Below are 18,429 nucleotides of genomic sequence, written 5' to 3'. Positions count from 1 at the left end.
CTCTTTTCAGCCTCTCCCTGGAATTATACCGAGAATAGACTGAAGGTCGGAGAGCAGAATTGAGTAGGGATAACATTTTCTCTTGGCTACGACGCTATCGAATCGCCTCAGTTGAATAACGAAAATGGTCTGTTAAACTTTCTTACAATTTCTGCCTTTTCCAATGTATGATCATTCTTTCTTGGCTACAGAGAGGGCTAGACTACGAATAGCCTCTTATGTTTTGTCAGTGATAGTAGAGCGGACGACCCTTCATGTCAGGCAATTTTCACTCGGGCTTTCGCGTTTCGCTACCTCGACTATCTCAAAATAAGCTATCATACTTTATACCTCAAATATTCCTAAAATACAACAATAGTGAATTCTGTGTTCTGGACGCTACATTTTAATTCCCTCCTTAATTCGTGACCTATAGCTAGTGATGACATCTAATGGCAAAAGGAGTAGGCGAAAGCATAAGTCAGAGCTCCTGGTTTAGGTTTTATCAAAACCATTTGCGTCCCACGCTTGTTGACCGTAAGTGATGGAGGATGACGATATGAAAATGTCAAAATGACTGATGATGACTTGTTGGAAAAGGCATCATTTTGTTTTTTCTACCATCAACCATAATATATATGCATGAAAATACTATACTTTTGGTTGTGGGGAAAACATTTTGGTCCGTCAAAAGCCCGATGCGTAAAGATCATCAAAGAATGGCCAACAACGTTGTTGACCTAAGAGCCTTTGGCTTCACTGCGTTAATGTCATGCGCACAATGAATAGCTGTGGGGCCGAGAATGAACCAACGTGAAACCTTAAGGAACTACTAAAGCATTACTTTCCTTTGGTGCTGATGTTTTTTCCTTTCCCTTTTTCTTAACTTTTTTTTTTCTTAGATTAATTAAAGTGAACAATATTCCTGTTCATTCCTCTCCACTTTTGGAAGCAAAAATAATACATGAAGACCATTATAGGTGTAGCAGATGGACGAAAAGCATTTCGTATTTTAATTATAGTGGAATAATGTAATTAGACTTGCAGGATATGCTACTTCCTATAGCCCTTCAGACAAAAAACAGATAATGACATTTTGTTTGCATATTGGAACTCACAAAAACTGTTCATGGGTCATCGTTTTAAATTTCGGAGCGGGTGAGAAAAGTCTGTTTTTATATTTTACTTTTGTTTTGCATTCTCAAGTTGTGTTTGAGAGAAAACTACAGCTATCCAGCAGCATTGTCTAAATTACCTGTTTTATAAGAACTTGTCATGAATCGGATTTCACTATGGAGGCGGTGTTCATTCCGCTAACACTCTACATCTAAAGCAAACACTAATAACGCTTCTGGAAAGTCAGCTGAAATGCGAATATATCACACTTGAAAAATTAATTATATTGAGTTGTGTACGGAATGACTGCGTTAAGGATTTTGCTTCTGAAGTTCATATACTCAAGGCAACTAAGCGCTGAAAAAAGTGGTTAGTTCCACTGAATGTCACACCTTTAAGTCTCTTTGAATAGAACTGAATAGAACAATAAACTTTAATAGCGAAGACTGTAAATGTAACGAATTAAACCAATAAGTTTTTTAAGCAAACAAAGTGAATTGGCCGGTGTATATCACCTCTCTATCGAGTCGTTTCTTTTATTAGCAAGGATAGTGCTGCTTAAGTGACAACTGGAAATAATTTCCCGTCGTGTGGGAACATCACTATAAAAAGAACAGAATAAATGAGTTGTAAAACACAGTGGGATAACCAAAAGCAGTCGTGATGGAAATCAAGCTCTTCCCTGTGCTGTTATGCGCCTTGATTTTCTTGTGGGCCTCGCAAACAAGTTATGGTTACACGTCACCGTATATTCATGGAAAGCCGGGGAACGGAGGAAAGAAGGTGAGTAAGGATTAAAAGACGTTATTTTTCCCTACAAAAGGCTTCGCCTCCGAAGTTTGTGTTGCGTTAAAGAGCTAACAGACATTAGTAGAACCTAAGGAAGGAAAAATGTTTTGGTTCAGGTTTGTTTAAAATTACTCCAGTGGTTTTCTTAAGCTATGAAGTGGTCAGTGCTTCGGGATGGTAAGGGTGGATAAAATTTAAGCTTCACTGTTCTTACGTTCTTCGCTTAAACCTATGAAAATTCGATAAGAACACATTGTGGTTTAATCTCTCTTTGAATAAATAAGTATAACTGGCCTCTCTTTGTCTTTGTGCCTGAAGAATCTCTGAGTTTTAATTTTAGTACCGTTGTAACTCACTGAAGAACGTGCAAGTCCCTGACAAATTAATACACCCTCTAAGACTTGAAGAAGGGTTGTTTTCAACTAAGCACAAGTCTGTTTCTTGTTTTTGTTTTGTTTTTTCACATCTCGTTAGGTTTAATTTTAGTAGCATCTCTTAAGTACTCATTATGGTGTGTTTTCCCTTTAAAGAAGTAAACTATAATTGACCTCTCTTTGTCTTGGTTTATGCAGCATCTCTTAGTTTTAATTTTAGTAGCGTTGTGACTCACTGAAGAACGTGCAAAAATATTGGCAAATAGCCCCCCTAAGACTTCAGGACGGAGGGCTGAAACCGGCTGGATGCAGCCACGAAAATATGGCCCTTTCAAATAATTTTTTTGAGCGATGTTTTTGCAAGCGAGAGCAGACGCCTTTACGGTTCTTGTTTCGCCCGCGGGTGAGACAAGAACCCGTAAAGGCGTCTGCTGTCCATCTTTTATGGCCTCCCAGTTAAGAAGCTACCTATCTGTACCATTACATGTTATGATATTTTTGGCGGAAAGAAGAGAGGCTTTGTCCATATCTTCTGGATTCCCCGTTAATGCTACTTCTTTTATATTTCTGCTGAAACACAGAGCCTGTTAAATAACACATCTCTAACATTGAAACGGCGCAAAACAAATCATGCAAACAGTTCGCGGTATTTGTTTTTAAACAGTATAGAATAATAACGCTCTTTTTAGACGCCTATTGGGTTTCATTCATTCATTCATTCATTCATTCATTCATTCACTCATTCATTCAATCATTCATTCATTCATTCATTCATTCATTCATTCATTCGTTCGTTCGTTCGTTCGTTCGTTCGTTCGTTCGTTCTTTCGTTCGTTCGTTCGTCCGTCCGTCCGTTCGTCCTCCGTCCGTCTGTCCATCCATTTAATCAGTCATTCATTCATTCATTCATTCATTCATTCATTCATTCATTCATTTCACTCATTCATTCATTCTTTCTTTTTTTTCTTTCTTTCTTCCTTTCTTTCTCTCTCTCTCTCTCTCTCTCTCTCTCTCTCTCTCTCTCTCTCTCTGTCTCTCTCTCTCTCTCTCTCTCTCTCTCTCTCTCTCTCTCTCTCTCTCTCTCTCTCTCTCTCTCTCTCTCTCTCTCTCTCTCTCTCTCTCTCTCTCTCTCTCTCTCTCTCTCTCTCTTTCTTTCTTTCTTTCTTTCTTTCTTTCTTTCTTATTTTTCTTCCTTCCTTCCTCCATTTTTTTATTATTTAATTATAAAAAATCAGAAGTTGTAATGGACTGCCCCAAGGGTAGGCCAGATTAACATCAATTGGGATATGAAATTCATGTAACAAAAGGACCGTCTACACGTTCAGAGTACATGTAACATGTAAGGAATAAAAAGTAGTACGACAGCGGTAATTATTGGGCAAAATTAAAATCACGAGTAATATCAATGCTGTAACTGAGCAATAACTTGTATTCGCACGAGAATCTTACATTTCGAATAAGGATTTCTTCACCTTCTAGCTTTCAATCGTCGAGGATGTACGTCGATTATAACCGAACTGATTTATTGTTTTTAGGACAGGATAGCACTTGGACTTCCAATGAATAAGCGTCAAGTCTGTATGACCGCCAGAATGCTTGGCTGTGGAGAAACTGTGTACAGACGAGAGGAAAATATGGCAGAAGATTAATTGCGTTTCGCCTAGATGTACTCTCACAAAAAGGAGATATTTCTCTGAATTTAAAGATGTTTATATGTATATGTGCTCTGACCGACTGAAACACTTGTTAAGCCATACAAGACTTGCGCTGGGTAAATGTTGAAGATAATGTCAAACCACTTTTTTATTATCAATAAATGCTAAAATAAAAGTTAATCGACAAGTGCAAGTAGTGTTTTTTATAAACTGTAATTTTCCAATAAACACAAGGAAGGGGTAAAAGCACTTGTGAATGACGTGCTCGCACGAATGTGCATGTGACCAGCGTGCGCACATTTCAATGTTCAGTATGTGCGCACGTGAATGACATGTGTGTGCGTGTTTCTTTTGGTTTTATTTTCTGCGCTGTGTGAATATTTGAGTAGATTTTGAAACTGTTGCATAAATAAATCTATGACAGCAAAGCACGGGAAGTTTTTGATTGAAGCTGAGAATTTGTCCTCAAAAAGAGGCATATGAACACTTTACAACGGGGTTTTGGTCCTGGAAGGTTTGAATTTGAACAAGCCAATGAAATGTCCTTGAAAATGGTCGCACACGATTAAGTTTGATGAACTCGATAAAATTGAAGTTAGACTCACCTACCTTCCAGTTAAGGTTTCCGCTTCTTATTAATGTGAACGTAATTGTGTGCAACAATTTCCATTGCCAGTGTATTGGCTTGTTCAAATTCCTGCCTCGCAGGACCAAAATCCCGTTGAAATGCCTTACTCTTAAGTGTTCACATGTCTCTTCTCGAGGACAAATATTCAGCTTCAAACAAAATTAAAGCTTCCCATGCTTTTCATACACTATTCATTTAAATGACAGCTTCAAATACTCTTTGAAAGTCTCTTTTGAGAGAGTCATTCAGTTACAAAGAGGAAATCCTGTGCTTGAGAAAAGCCTGAACTGCTACAGAAACAGAAAAAAGCCCAGGCACGCACGCATTGAGCCAGACCAAAAGATATACCTCCCGGACAAAACTCAAATTACAAAATAAATCAAAAAGTAAATCAAATCTTCCACTCCTTCGACGGGTAGTGTCCAAGGTCAAATGCAGGGTTGTGCGCGGGGCTGGGGATGGGGGATCGTTTTGAAAAGCGTTTTAATAAGAAGCCTTGATCATGCATGCGGAAGAGTAATTAGGAAGCAATCACATATATATACTTATAATTATTCATGATTAGCAACTAGCACGTTTTCGAAATTTTAGAGAATAGACGCCGAGTACAACATTTAACTTCACCATCTCTTCCATCCAAAGCCAGTAGCGCTGATTCCGTTAGCTTTCAGAGGCAAGAGTGTTTGGCTCTTTGGCGTTTGCTTCCAGACACAGTGATAACATGGAAGTAATAGCAATTGGTTTCCTTGTATAGTTATATTGGCTTCTGTAAAAATGAAAGTGAAAACAAAAAATGTATGACAGAAGGTGCCGGTATAGAAATCGGACGATGTAGACCAAAAATGCGCCCAAAATCGATATATCAACAATGCTTGATATACATATCCTGAATTAAGTTGTACATTGTACAAAGTCGATTACGGAGATTGCGAGAAGTTTCGAAAAGAAAGGTAAAATGATTTCAATCGTGAGACGTGTGTTGTTTAACCACATACTTAAAGATATTGAACAGGCTTGAGCAATCTTGGTATTGCCACACGTCATTTAGACTGTCTGTTTTTCGAAATGCGGTGACTTGCTTGAACTGTCACAAAACCTGACGGCGCACATGTACGGACCTAAAAGAAGAAAGTTTGGCACGGTTTTTAAAGACGTAGTTTTAACGTGAAAGCAATTAAAGAAAGGTTTGTTGTTGTTGTTTTTTTTTTTCCAATACATTTTCTCTTGTAAATAAAATCATCCGAGCTTTAAATCAAAACTTCAATTGCTTCCGGGTATTGAAATGTTGCGTAAAGCCAAAAGCAATCGATCACCCGAATCATTTTAACCAATATCGGATACCTCAAACACACAATCTTATTAATTATTGAAAGGAAGGCTAGAAAACGTTATGCACAGGACAGCAATTCGCAACTCAACAAGGAGTATCGACACTCTTCCTTGCATTAGATTTTCTCTCTTCTTGACTATTACCCTCGCCAGTAGTTAGTTTCTTAGTTGAAGGCTTATAATGCAGAAGTTTATTTGACTATAGGAATAGCCAGGATAGAAATTTAATGCCCCGGCAACATGTAAAAATGGCATCATTGTTCTTCAATTGCTTCAGCCCTAAAAAACAATGTTCTAAGCAATGACCATGTCTTTTTATCGGTAAAAATCGCTTTATTCGTTGTATCCTACGAGCATTTTGAGTTCAGGAAACAATACTCAACTTTCCTTTCAGCACGATTAGGATGCTACAAGGTAAAGTTCCGTAATATGTAAATCCTGTTAAGAGGGAGTTTCGAGATGAACTTGGATATAGTAGTTTCAGCAACGTCACTGCAAGTATTTTGACCTCAGTGATATCTGTCACACACAGCTTTTTTCACCAAGCGAGTGTGTTCTTTAGCCCGTAATTCCAATGTCGCTTCTAGCACGATTTACTGAATAAGTGCAGTTATGACAAGACGTTTCAGAAGGGGTTCATGTATGCGTACAGTTTCCATGTGTATATAGTCTCGGTCACTAACAATTATTACTGGCTGACCACAAAGCGGTGTTGATTAATCAGCAGAACATCCATAAGGACTAAACAATAAATATTAGATCACGTGCAAGGATCGGAGTTTACCTTGCGTCCGAATAAAACTTTGCAGTTCGGGTCTTGACTAAATATTCTCTTTGTTAATTTTTTTTTATAGGCACTACTAGTCTCTGAAAAACTTCTGATTTGTTTTTATAAAGAGGTGGCTATTACGGAGATTGCGAGAAGTTTCAAAAAGAAAGGTAACATGATTTTAATCGTGAGACGTGTGTTATTTAACCACATACTTTAAGATATTGAACAGCCTTGAGAAATCTTGGTATTGTCAGACGTCATTAAGATTGTCTGTGTTTCGAAATGCGGTGACTTGCTTGAACTGTCACAAAACCTGACGGCGTACATGCACGACCTAAAAAGAAGAACGTTTGGCACGGTTTTCAAAGACGTTGTTTTAACGTGAAAAACAATTCAAGAATTTTTTTAAATACATTTCTCTTGTTAATAAAACCATCCGAGCTTTAAATCAAACCTTCGACTGCTTCCGGATTTGAAATGTTCCGTAAAGCCAAAAGCAATGGATCAACCGAATCATTCTAACCAATTCCAGATACCTCAATTGCAAACTCACAATCTACAACACTACAACAAACTTCAACAAGGCAATAAAACTACTATATACAATAAGAAATACTTAGCCTTATACGTCATGAAAATTAGGGGGTTTTCACCGTCTTCTTGAAAAGGCTTAATGATGATAAATTTTTTTATCTGATGGTCCAACTCATTCCAACGTTTTGCGGCGCGATGAAGAAATGAACGTTGGGCTAAGGACGTTTTAACCTGCTCAGGCTAATATCATTAGAGTGCCTAGTGGATACTCCATTGTTTGATTTTGTCACTGAGTGCTGAGTTGACAGCGTAGTACAACGTTAAGAATGATATATTATTAGCATTACTAAGTGAGAATCTATCCGGCAGCATTCTGTCCTTATCTTTAAAGGATTTAACTTTGATGTTCAGTGAAATCCCAGCACATTCGTTTCTTCAAACTAAGCGCTTTATGGAAATCGCTTCCTCCCGCCAAAACTGGCAGCAAGTTTAATAATGCATTTTTTCTTTAGTAACCAAACTCATACTTAGAATGGAAACATCATGCTCTTCCTTTTAACTTTGCCTTTTGAATTACAAGTACTTCCCATTTTTTTGTCTATCAAAGATCTATGTATTTTAATTCGTTGCATGGACATAAATATTTCTAGCTCGATTTCTCTTCAATAATAAAAATGCTTAAAATCTATCTGTAGCAACTATTATTTCAGTTTGCAAAATTTTGCTGTTGTATTTCTGAACTGCCACAGCGGTTCAATAAGTTTTACTGGTTTCGTTATTTTAACAACTGTAACCAGGAACTCTAAGTGTATCCAATACTTTCTAATTCGTAACACGTGATCCTCCTCCTTCAAAAGACGAGGATAAAGTAAAGTTTTGGTGGGTAAGATTTCACGGCAACAAAGCAAAAACAGTTCAAAATTTTACCTACTAACAGATGGTTAAACGTTATCAAAATTGATTTCGAGGTCAGTCTAAACTACAAAGAAAGAGACTCTTTTACTACATCATGTGGTAAAACCGTTTTTAAATTTGACTGCACAGTTCTGTGTGCGAGTTAGCAAATAATCACGTGCAGTGAAAATTAAAAGTTTTAAGTTAAAAAATGCGCTTTGCTCTAAACGAGACCGGCATAAAATAATATAGTGTTTTGAAGACGGAGAGTCTCGTGTTATTGGTAACCACTGTGTCTTCTTCTTTAGGCAATTTCAGATACCGCAAATTCACACGCGGTCCAATTAATCATTAAAAAGAAGGAAAAGTACAGTCACCAACAGGACAGGAACTCGGTCCGGAGTATTGCTTCTCTTTCATGCATGAGGTTCTAGTCCCTAGAGGATGACGCTCACCGTATGCATTAGATAGTTTTCTAAAAACGTTATTGTAAATAAGTTTCTCTGACGGAAAAAAAGACATCCTTTATCCTCAGTTCTTTTCTGAAATTGTTCTAAACAATGACCCTTTTAGTGAAAACCACTTGATGCCCCATTCTGATGGGTTTGTATTCAAGGAGCATTTTGTGGTCAGCAAACAATACTCAGCGTTCACTTCAGCACGTTGTCGACGCTAGAAGGTAAAATTCCGCATGACGTAATCCTTTTAAGAGGAAGTTTCGAGATGAACATGGATAATTTTAGTAGTTTCGCAACGACTTCAAGTATTTTGACCTCAACGAATATCTGCATACATGGAATCTTTCTCCGAGCGACTGTGATCTTTAAGCCCACAATCCCAGTGCTGTTTGTGGTCAGATTTACTGAATAAGTACCCCTTTAACAAGACGTGTCAGAACGATTCATGCGTAGGAATGTTTCGGGTGCAGGTAATTCCGTTTACTCTGACCGCACAGCGGATGTTGTTTCATCAGCGGAATATCCATATCATTCACAAGGACTACCAAGATCACGTGCTAACAGCTAACAGTTTACTTTACTTCCGCATAAAACAGTTGCAGTTAAGGTTTTTGATAAACGATGCTCTCTCTTACAACTTTACTACAGTCACAAGCTTCTTCTATAACTCTTCTCTACTTATTAAATAAAAAGACAACGCTATTTGTTACTAACATGATGAATTTTGTGGCCTCCTTCGTTCTTCTTTCTTTTTCACCCAAGAACTTCCCTGCCCTCTTACTGCGAGGCAATCACTTAACTCTCAAGCTACAGTATAGCTATGAAAATCCTGGAATATTTTCTTTTTTTCTCCTCTTTACATGTACAAGTAGCAGCAATAGCAAGTTATAAATTCTGAAAAGTTAAGTTTTTATAACCTGGCTACCCTGGTTGAGTACGTTCATTCGATCAGCTGCGGAAGATCGCAATTCCCTTTTTTTTTAATTTAAATCCCATGTAATTTTACAGTCAAAGCCCAGTACCTTTAGTGTCAAAAAATCAATATCAACACGGATATAATTGATTTTGTACTAGTTGAGAGCGGAGCTAATTGTTAGGAATGAAACACTTAGCAAACATTACCAGTTGAGAATCTCTTAGCATTCTGAAAGACAATATTTTATTCCAACAGGAATTTCTCAAAGTTAAATTACTAAGACGCGCTTATGGGTTCTCTAGTTCTAAAATTAGAGATAGTTCAAAATGGTATATAAAGGAAGAACTGTGCACAGTTTGGACATACAGTTACAGCGAGGTCTACAAAGTTAGCAAAGAAGATTTACAAGAAATTCATCTCAAGGACTTCACTGAAGGTAGGTCAAGCTTATTTGCTCACCCGTACTGATGAGAAGCGAATTCGATTTAATTCCCTGTTAGTACCATCATTTTGATTCCATGTATTTCTGTTTGTTTGCCTTTTTGCATGTTTTATAAAGATTTCACCAGGCCATTTACGCACTTGTTGAACGTTGGTGAACGGAATAGAAGCTCACTCTTTCCGTTCAACAACGTGCAACAAGTCAAACGGCAAGAGAAAACGTCAAGAAATTCGTAATGGGAACAAGTCTACACATCACTCAACATGTACATTTGTGGAGCATCAAATGTTGAACGCTGTGTATCATTGGCTTTTAATCTTAACTGACTGTATTACCACTAGCCAATTGCTTGATTCGCTTCTTTTCATGCTAGCCTCATGAATCTTACAAAAATCGTCATGATCTACACGTAAAAGAGAAATAATGGAATTAAATGTGTCTGCCATTCCACGTACATTTGCAGGAGAAAAGATGCGTTGCAGTATGATGCTATATGCTCTTTTCGCCCTTTTCTTCGTTGCCGCCATAGCTGATTATGATGTTTCCTTGGTGGCTAAGGACGAAGAAAGTAACTTTATGGAGGACACGCCATTCGAGGACGATGTTCCAGAGAAATTCAACTTTGACTCGGAGATGGAAGCCCCTGGCCTCAACCTGACCATCCCACATAGTGCAATCATTGCAGCCAGAAAACTCAGTGTTCCTATTCCTCTGCTTTTACATGGAACTGGAATCAACACGTCATTCCGTCACAGCTACTGCTTTCATCTTCTGCGTTTTTGTAAGTCAATTGCTCTTCTATAAGTCGGAAGCATTTTCATTATAGTTCGGTGGTGTTTGAGTTATAAGGGCGTCAGAATTATAATCTCAAGCATGAGGTTACCCCTGGCATAAAACTGTTCTCCTTGTTCTCTTCTTATTCTCCCAGCTGATTAAATTGGTAATTAAGTAAATCATCACGAAAAACTAACAATAACTGAGTTGGGTACGTATCCCTGCGATGTGCTTGCTATTCACGTCTTGTATGGGGAGAAGAGTAGGATACAATTCCTTGTTGGCCATGCACCTTCGGCCATTGTTAGTGCGCATTTTACGTGAACATTTCTCTCGTACAAAGTACTTTCTAATCAAAATAAAATCTATTTGAATGTATGTAAAAGTCTACACCCATTTTTTTTTCTTTATTTGAACTCAAACATGTTAAGGCATGGCTTAACTCTGCTTCGAGAGGTTTTTTTTCCCGGTGCTCCGGTTTTCCCCTCTCCTCAAAAACCAACATTTCTAAATTCCAATTCGATCTGGATTATTATCAAACACTTTATCATGAGCCTCCAGCTCGGAAGACTGCCGCAAGCACTCCTCTTGTTATTGACATTCAATTTGATTATTTATTTTATTGTTTTGTTATTTAACAAGTGATAGGAAACTAGAATATGAAACAAGGAAGCTTGTAATTAAGCATTCAAATTTTCGCAAAGTCAGTCACGTATCAGTGAGTTAGGGCGGGTGGTGTACCTGGTTATTAATTCATGTTATCTTCATGTCTAGTTCCACGCCGCAATGGTTTCCTTGGTTGGCGTATCAGGAATCTTGTCGGTTACGTTGTATCTGGAAGAAAACTCTACTTGTTCTGGCGTTGTGACAGGCGAGGCGTGAATTAGTCACGTTAGGATCGTGCATTTTGGCAATCAGCAAAGCATGGAATGGCCCGACTTCGAACGTTGTTAAGATAAATTGTTAAAATATAGAGCAGACTTTTGTAATTGTGAGGACATAAATTTTCGCAATAACGTACTGCGATAAATTAGTTTCGAGCAACATATACGATTTACCATAATATATAATTAGTAGACGAGGACCAGGCTGGGCATAATGTAGCTGTTATGGAATCTTTGCTAAATTGTAATAAAACTGTTGCAATGAATATCCCTGTTGACTCTTGTGACTCAAACGAAACTTGACAAAATACCCAGTGTTCAATCCGGGCGGCGGTACTCGAGTAAGGCGGATAAATGCTCTTAATTTGGACCCTTTTTGGAAGTGTTTTGCATTCAAAGTAATACTATTTTCTAGAAATACGCGTTTTTTTATACCCCGTTCTTTAGATATGATACTTATTTTGTGATAATCCATTGCGTGCAGTATACCATATCGATCATAACTTTTATTTACACGCGATGGGTTTACAGGCAATTAGGCCTGTGGGCACAAGTGATGTAGCAATTAGCTAGCCATCGCAAAGAGAAACATATTTTGTAAATAAGTAAAATCTCTTTTTGTAAACAGGTGCGTTTGTAATATTACTCCCTCTTTTTTATTAAAAATGGTAAAATAAGACCTTCACTTGCCTACAGAATAATTCTAGAACAAAGAGAGGAAAGAAATTAATTCAATTCTTGAAAGGAACAACTCGTGACCTGTTATAGTACATTCTGGAAACAAAATTGCAAGAACTTCAAAAACGTTAGCCTAACATTTTTCAAATTTCAGCCCATTCCGACCTACTCTATCTCTGGTCAGAGGCACTAACCGGCAGTTTTATTGCACTGGGAGTGATAACTTAAAACAAAACTGGACAATTATTTCATTTTATTTTATTTTGTTTTTGTTTCTGTTGAGAGACAGACATTTTTGAGCTTTGAAACGACATCAAATTCTCGTGATACTTCCCCTTTAACAATGGCTTACGATTACACTCGATTGAAAAAACGTTGTCAGATAAAAAAGTATAAACCATGAATAATAAAACCCAACAGCTTTCTGGAAAACGTTTGACTTATGACTGCTTATTTCACGCTGTTCTTCCTAGTAAATAATGATTCAGACGGGGCACTATTATTGAACATACTTTTAAAGGCTTTTAATTTGCACCACCTGTAGTTGGCTGTCGACAACGGAAATGAAAACAATTTTACCAATTATACATCCTCGTCACGATTTTCAATAATCATCACAATGACCGGAAAAGAAAAACATTTTCTGTAAGAAATACTTACAGCTGCTGTAAACGGCTCAGCGTTTTTTTTTTTTTTTTTTTTTTTTTTTAGGAATATCATGCAACAGGATATTGTAGTTTTTGAAATTTTGTCTAAAGTATTGAGCAAGTATTTGATTTACACTTGGGGTGTTTTCAGTTCTTCATGAACATTTGGAAGAAGAATTAATTTAGGCATTTCAGATACTCACAAAGGAGTAAGGAGGCGAGAACAATTCCTTTTTATGGTTATCTGATAATATTTGAATAAATTAAAAGAGTCATGGACCAGCTGCATGCAGTGTTGTTGAAGAACCGCTCTCTACTTTTCTTTTCTGGAAAGAACTGAATGTAAATAATGGTCATATCCAAAAATCATCGACTAAAGGTGAATTGTGAATCAGATGATAAATGAACTTGCTGTTGCGGCAGTTACAGGACACTACAAGTTTAACAACACGCGTTTTGTTTTTTGTAAGAAAAATCAAACACAGTATGCGAACAAGTCGGTGATAAATTCAAACTGTGACTGTTAAGATGATTAACAGTAAAATATAACGTTAAAACTGAAAACGACGTTTCGACCATTCTTCGGTCAAGTTCAATGTTCAAAACAAAACTTCAGAGATATAAAGGGGGAAGAGAACGTGTAAAAATATGTAGGAGGTATGAAAAAAATTGAGAGAAAGCAATAAAAAGCAATGCAAAAGAAAAGATTAATTAAAACGTCGTTCTTCTCCTTTTTCTTCTCTTTTTTTTTCACTATAGCTTTACAATTTTATGCGTGATTTGTAACGATCTTGGAACTGAATGCGCCCAGAAATGGCGTCATTTGGGTGCTTTATACTCTAACAAGGCACATCGAAATTCAATGAAAACACAAGCGAGCTATGAAATATTTAGAATTTTGTAGAGAACGTTAAAGAAATGTACCGAAACCTGTAACACAGGTGTGAGCCGTTATTTTGGTAATTTAACCTTTTGTCTTCTCGCCTCCCTGTTTTTCATTAGGATCATGCTCACTAATATTCTTATCGTGTTCGTAATTTCCAACGAATAATAATAAACATGGTTAAAGCGCAAGTAATTAAATATTAAATATAGTGTCTTGACAAAAGCCTGATATTTAATTTAACCAGTGAGCATGAATGTTTTAGCTCCATTTAAACCACCGCTTCGAGTTGAATTGTTTGTTTTAATTTTTGTTTCTTTGAAACTTAAATTCCGTGTTTTAATTTATCAACCCTTATGGGTAATATGCCATTTTCTCAGTGATCCAATAGTGTGGTCCAAAAGATTAAGTTAAACATAGGAACGGAGCGAACACACACAAAAACATTTTCCTATATTGTTTCCAATAGTTTGAATGAATAAATGAGACGATGAAAATCAGACAAGGCTCTAAAGCATTGGAATGCACGCACTACTTTTCAATCACATGATTGGTTGTCTGCCGAACGGCATGTCAAACAAAATACCGTTATTTCGTTATTTGGAAAGTCCAAATTTACAAAAGCAATATGAAGTTATGCAACTTTCGTCTTCTGTTTTCTACTATTTTCATGCTGATAAATTTCGAATCTATCTTCAGTTTTGCTTGAGGTTACTTAAAACCATGATATCACCTATCGGTTTTGAACTTATAGGAGTGTTTCGTTGTCAACAAATAAATTCGTGCAAAGGTACGCCTCATTTCTGAGGTATGATTGTTAAACACGCAATGAGAAAGAAATCTATTATAATCTATGTGTTTCATCACCCAGTATGGGCACCACAATTAGTTTTCGACAAAACAATCCCCAAGTTTACCTTTAAGTCCTGTCAAATTGATTTCATACAGCAGAAGGTTTAAGACGCTTTGCGCGAACTGGTTTGATCGAAAACAAGGAGAAATTTCCCGTCGAGTATGGCAACCAAAGCTCTTAAATTCCTTGTTGCGGTTCTTGTTCTGTTGATAATTTTACCTGACTCTCTCTCTTTTAATGGGTTTGCAAAAGGAGAACGGTGGAAAGGAAGTAAAAGAAAGGCGGAAAGGAAATTCAGAGTAAGTTGAGTCGTTATTAAGAACTGTTTGCCATTCTTCGCTGTTGGCTATATGGTTTCACACTAGCTCGTGCTGCAGAACTTTTTAAATATTTTATAAATGAGTCTTTTATGCAGTCAGTCAGTTAACATAAAACGAACCTGAACCGATGGGAACAAAAGCGTTATGCAGCTCAAAAATGCCTTGTGACATCTTGGCATTTACTCGTCGGGTTGGTTTGTGTATTACCCCGGCTTTCGTTGTCCCTATATGACTTGGATGGCAACACATAGTCCGTTTTCGGCCGGTCCAGTCTGTTGTAAGGTTCTTGCGATGTCTGGGGCAAGCAGTCATTCCTCTTTTGTCATCTTCAGGGACATCAAATTTACCTGCTCTGTTGAGAATCAACTCGGCTTGGGAGATCTTTGAAGTCTTTGAACCCGTCGCGCCACGCTTGCTTCCCAAAACCAAGACTGACGAGATGCGATTCAATATCTCGTGTACAGGATAGCAAGGCGAATCCACAGACCAGAAAGAGCACTTCAGATCCATGGCGGAACCCAACGCATTACAGAAGAAAGATTTGTTGTTCTTTCAATTGTCTGTTATGTAACGAACATATCGGAGGTTCGGTAATCAAGCTTCTCTTGCCGTGGCAAGTTTCACAGGTATTTGCTGCTGTTTTTATTTTAGTTAACAATTATCGACAACAGTCTGACTCCAAGACTTAATCTAGTATCAGGGAAAAGCTTGTTGTTACCAAGTTTAAAATGCAAATGTTAAAAGAAGCGAGAAATGTGTTCTGTTTATGATCACGTTTGACAAAATTGTCAATTACCGTGACATGTCACGCTTAATCAAATCAAGTGTGAGCTAACACCAATTTGATGTTATTCCTGCCCAAAGCGACACTCAACTAAATTTTCCAGGGAAGTTCTACCTCGGAGAGTTAGGATAATTTCATCGAGCTTATCCAAAAACAAAAAAGAAAAAAAATAATAAGAAGAAGATGAAATAAAGAAAAACCCGCTGTGGAACTTTATTAGCAAAAATACCGAGTCATCTTTGACTTCGAGCGTGGCTCATGCAAACGCATTTTAATGGCTCAAGTTAGAGTTTGCTGATTTTGGGAGAACAGATGTTTGGCTTAAAAAATATCTTGAAATTTTCGGAAAGGAACGCCGCACCTCTGAGAAAAACAGTTTCGAAATTGCCTCACATTTGGCCCAAGACATTTTCGCGATCGCAAGGAAATTGCAAAATTCTATAAAAAAATAAGTTTTGTGTTAAGTCGGGATATTTTCCGTTAACAACGTTTTTTAGACCGTAAACAATACAAGCAATCGATATGAGTCCCCAGAAATGACGCGAAATATATTTTATTGACCTTCAAATTCTGCATATATTTTGCGTGACATCAGGTTCAGTGAGGGTCAAAACCAGGGGGGGTGGTCAAACTACGAAACGCAACAGCAGGAGAATTGCTAAATAGCATAATTCATTATCATTTCGGACAGACATTAAATGGTGAAAGTTTGAAGGAAATCGGCCGACCCCCATTATCTGATTTTGGAATAAACTATCTTTCTCAACAAGCTTTCTTTAAGGGTACCAATCCGTAGATCGACTTGGCATCATCAATGTAAGGATTGTATTATACATTTAACTCCCTTTTGGTCAATCAGTCTGCAAGTAATTACTAACTTAAATGTTTTCCTGACTGGCTTATTCTTCTTCTTCTGTCTTTCTTTCTTTCTTCCTTTCTTTTGATTTGTCTTTTTTTCTCACTTTTAGAATGGAAGGAACGAATGGATCCGAGAAGATATGAAAGATTTTACCTCAAGAAAACGCCAATTGTGCGAGGCCGCCGAACGAATGGGCTGCTGAGACGTACGACAAGTGAGAACCTCGCAGCTGAACTTAAAACAAACAAGCCGTCTTCTTAGTTATACGATAGCAATAAATATGTATTTCAGCTATAGATAAGATCTTAGCTTCGCTTTTATTTCACCAATTTAGTGGAAAATAAATTAAAGTAATCGAAGGTCGAAAACCAGGCTTTTCTTGCTGCAAATTTAGACATGATTTTAGTTTCGTTGAAATGTTTATTCGCGTTAGTAGCTTCATTGTATAGATCATTGGCATGTCAACCATAAAGGACTTTGAACTCGGAAAAACGTTGTGTCATTACTGCCTACCCTATAAAATAAATTCCTGTTCAACCAAAAATACCGTAAAAAGCGAAAGCTGGACCTTTTCTCGACCTCTCCACAATCGGAACACACAAATACAAACACCATTGTGTCTGAACTCCTTCAAGTCTGAAAGGAAAGTTAAAATTGCAAGTTTCTGTGAAGTTATCACGCTGATTTTTTTTCCGTTTATGCAGGGTGTTTTATAATTTTTTCCATTTACATTCGAGGAGGGCTGAGTTGTCATGTCGTGAATTTGGTCCTTAGTATGGTCCATGAGTTAAAGAGATTTTATTGTTTTCCATAGCTGCCAAAAAAAAACATTGCTTTTTATGCAAATCTTCAACAAGAAGCGGAACAGGTGTAGTTAACTTTCACGATAGTTGTTGTTTTTGGACAGAATATTTGTACAGTGAACCCTTGCATTAGATAATGACGGTTCAGCTTGAAATAATAAGTGACTTATTAATTTTTAATAACTATCGCAATTCTTTGTGAGCCTTACGCACGTCGTTTCTTTAAGAGCGATCTTATCACATTTGAGTGGAGCAGGACGATATCCTTTGTAATGCACAAATTGTATTTGGCGATTTTGGGAGTGGGTGCGGGGGAGTCTACGAACCATTGAAATATTTCTTGAAAAATTTGGCTGGACTTGATCGATCGCGCCTACACTTGTCAAAGCCAAGATGCGCTCTGAACGTCGACTAGAAATTTCAATGCTTGTCTAAATTGAAATTTCCATTTGATTAATGGACATCACATAAACAATTTTAGAAAGCTAAAGGTGACGTGTGATAGATTCTTTCCTGAAGTTTAGTAACTTCAGCTTAACCACTCAACGAATTTACACACACTCTAACTGGAAGTTAAACAGACCGGATCATGTAACACGCTTTTAAGCATTCAAATACTGATTGACAGTTGAGTACCTTGATATAGGCAATTAATCTACTTGCCCTAAAATGCCTCAATTTAGTTCTTTGGCGTGTCAAGTTTCCTAACTCATTTTTTCCTCGACACATCAGGCAGACTCAAACATGAGAGCAGACGAATGATATCAAAAAATACAATTTTGATTTTTGTACTTAGTCCTGGAATAAGCATTTACAATGCTTTCTATAGATTGAGCTTCATAACTCTTAGATGGTAAGGAATACGCTTGTCAAGTCATCATTACTTTTTAATAAGTAATCATCCTTTGCGTGACTGTAATATTCCATCATGCTATCGATGACAAGTTCTAAAATGTGTATTTTCCGTAGGGCAAAAGTCAAAGACAGTTATTCATATTTATTCTAGTAAATAATTAGAACTGTGTATTTACAATGAATCCTCTACTACTGAGCCTTCA

The 18,429-nt window shown here is 37.2% G+C and overlaps 1 protein-coding gene and 2 long non-coding RNA genes across 3 annotated transcripts; all 3 read left to right on the top strand.

Moving 5' to 3' along the window:
* The first annotated feature begins 1,609 nt into the window (after nucleotides 1–1,609).
* LOC146469496 (uncharacterized) lies at nucleotides 1,610–4,101 on the top strand. Its single transcript, XR_014867211.1, has 2 exons — nucleotides 1,610–1,878; nucleotides 3,794–4,101. It is a non-coding gene; the product is annotated as an uncharacterized LOC146469496 (long non-coding RNA).
* Nucleotides 4,102–8,983: 4,882 nt separating this feature from the next.
* LOC146469495 (uncharacterized) lies at nucleotides 8,984–11,810 on the top strand. The gene is made up of 4 exons (XM_085123112.1): nucleotides 8,984–8,998; nucleotides 9,700–9,880; nucleotides 10,350–10,667; nucleotides 11,435–11,810. The coding sequence occupies exons 1-4, from the start codon at nucleotides 8,984–8,986 to the stop codon at nucleotides 11,545–11,547; spliced, it is 627 nt and encodes a 208-aa protein (XP_084979238.1). The 3' UTR covers nucleotides 11,548–11,810.
* A 2,746-nt stretch (nucleotides 11,811–14,556) lies between these two features.
* LOC146469494 (uncharacterized) lies at nucleotides 14,557–17,283 on the top strand. The gene is made up of 2 exons (XR_014867180.1): nucleotides 14,557–14,904; nucleotides 16,678–17,283. It is a non-coding gene; the product is annotated as an uncharacterized LOC146469494 (long non-coding RNA).
* The last annotated feature ends 1,146 nt before the right edge of the window (nucleotides 17,284–18,429 follow it).

The sequence above is a fragment of the Pavona decussata genome, unplaced genomic scaffold (assembly GCF_977016875.1).
Source record: "Pavona decussata unplaced genomic scaffold, jaPavDecu1.1 SCAFFOLD_122, whole genome shotgun sequence".
Classification (NCBI taxonomy): Eukaryota; Metazoa; Cnidaria; class Anthozoa; order Scleractinia; family Agariciidae; genus Pavona; species Pavona decussata.
This window is presented reverse-complemented; position numbering and strand designations above follow the sequence as displayed.

Excerpts from the sequence above, each read along its gene's own strand:
- LOC146469495 (XM_085123112.1), top strand. Across the intron at positions 9,881-10,349 it reads TCTCAAGGACTTCACTGAAG|GAGAAAAGATGCGTTGCAGT; the intron begins GTAGGTCAAGCT and ends GTACATTTGCAG. Across the intron at positions 10,668-11,434 it reads CTTTCATCTTCTGCGTTTTT|TTCCACGCCGCAATGGTTTC; the intron begins GTAAGTCAATTG and ends CTTCATGTCTAG.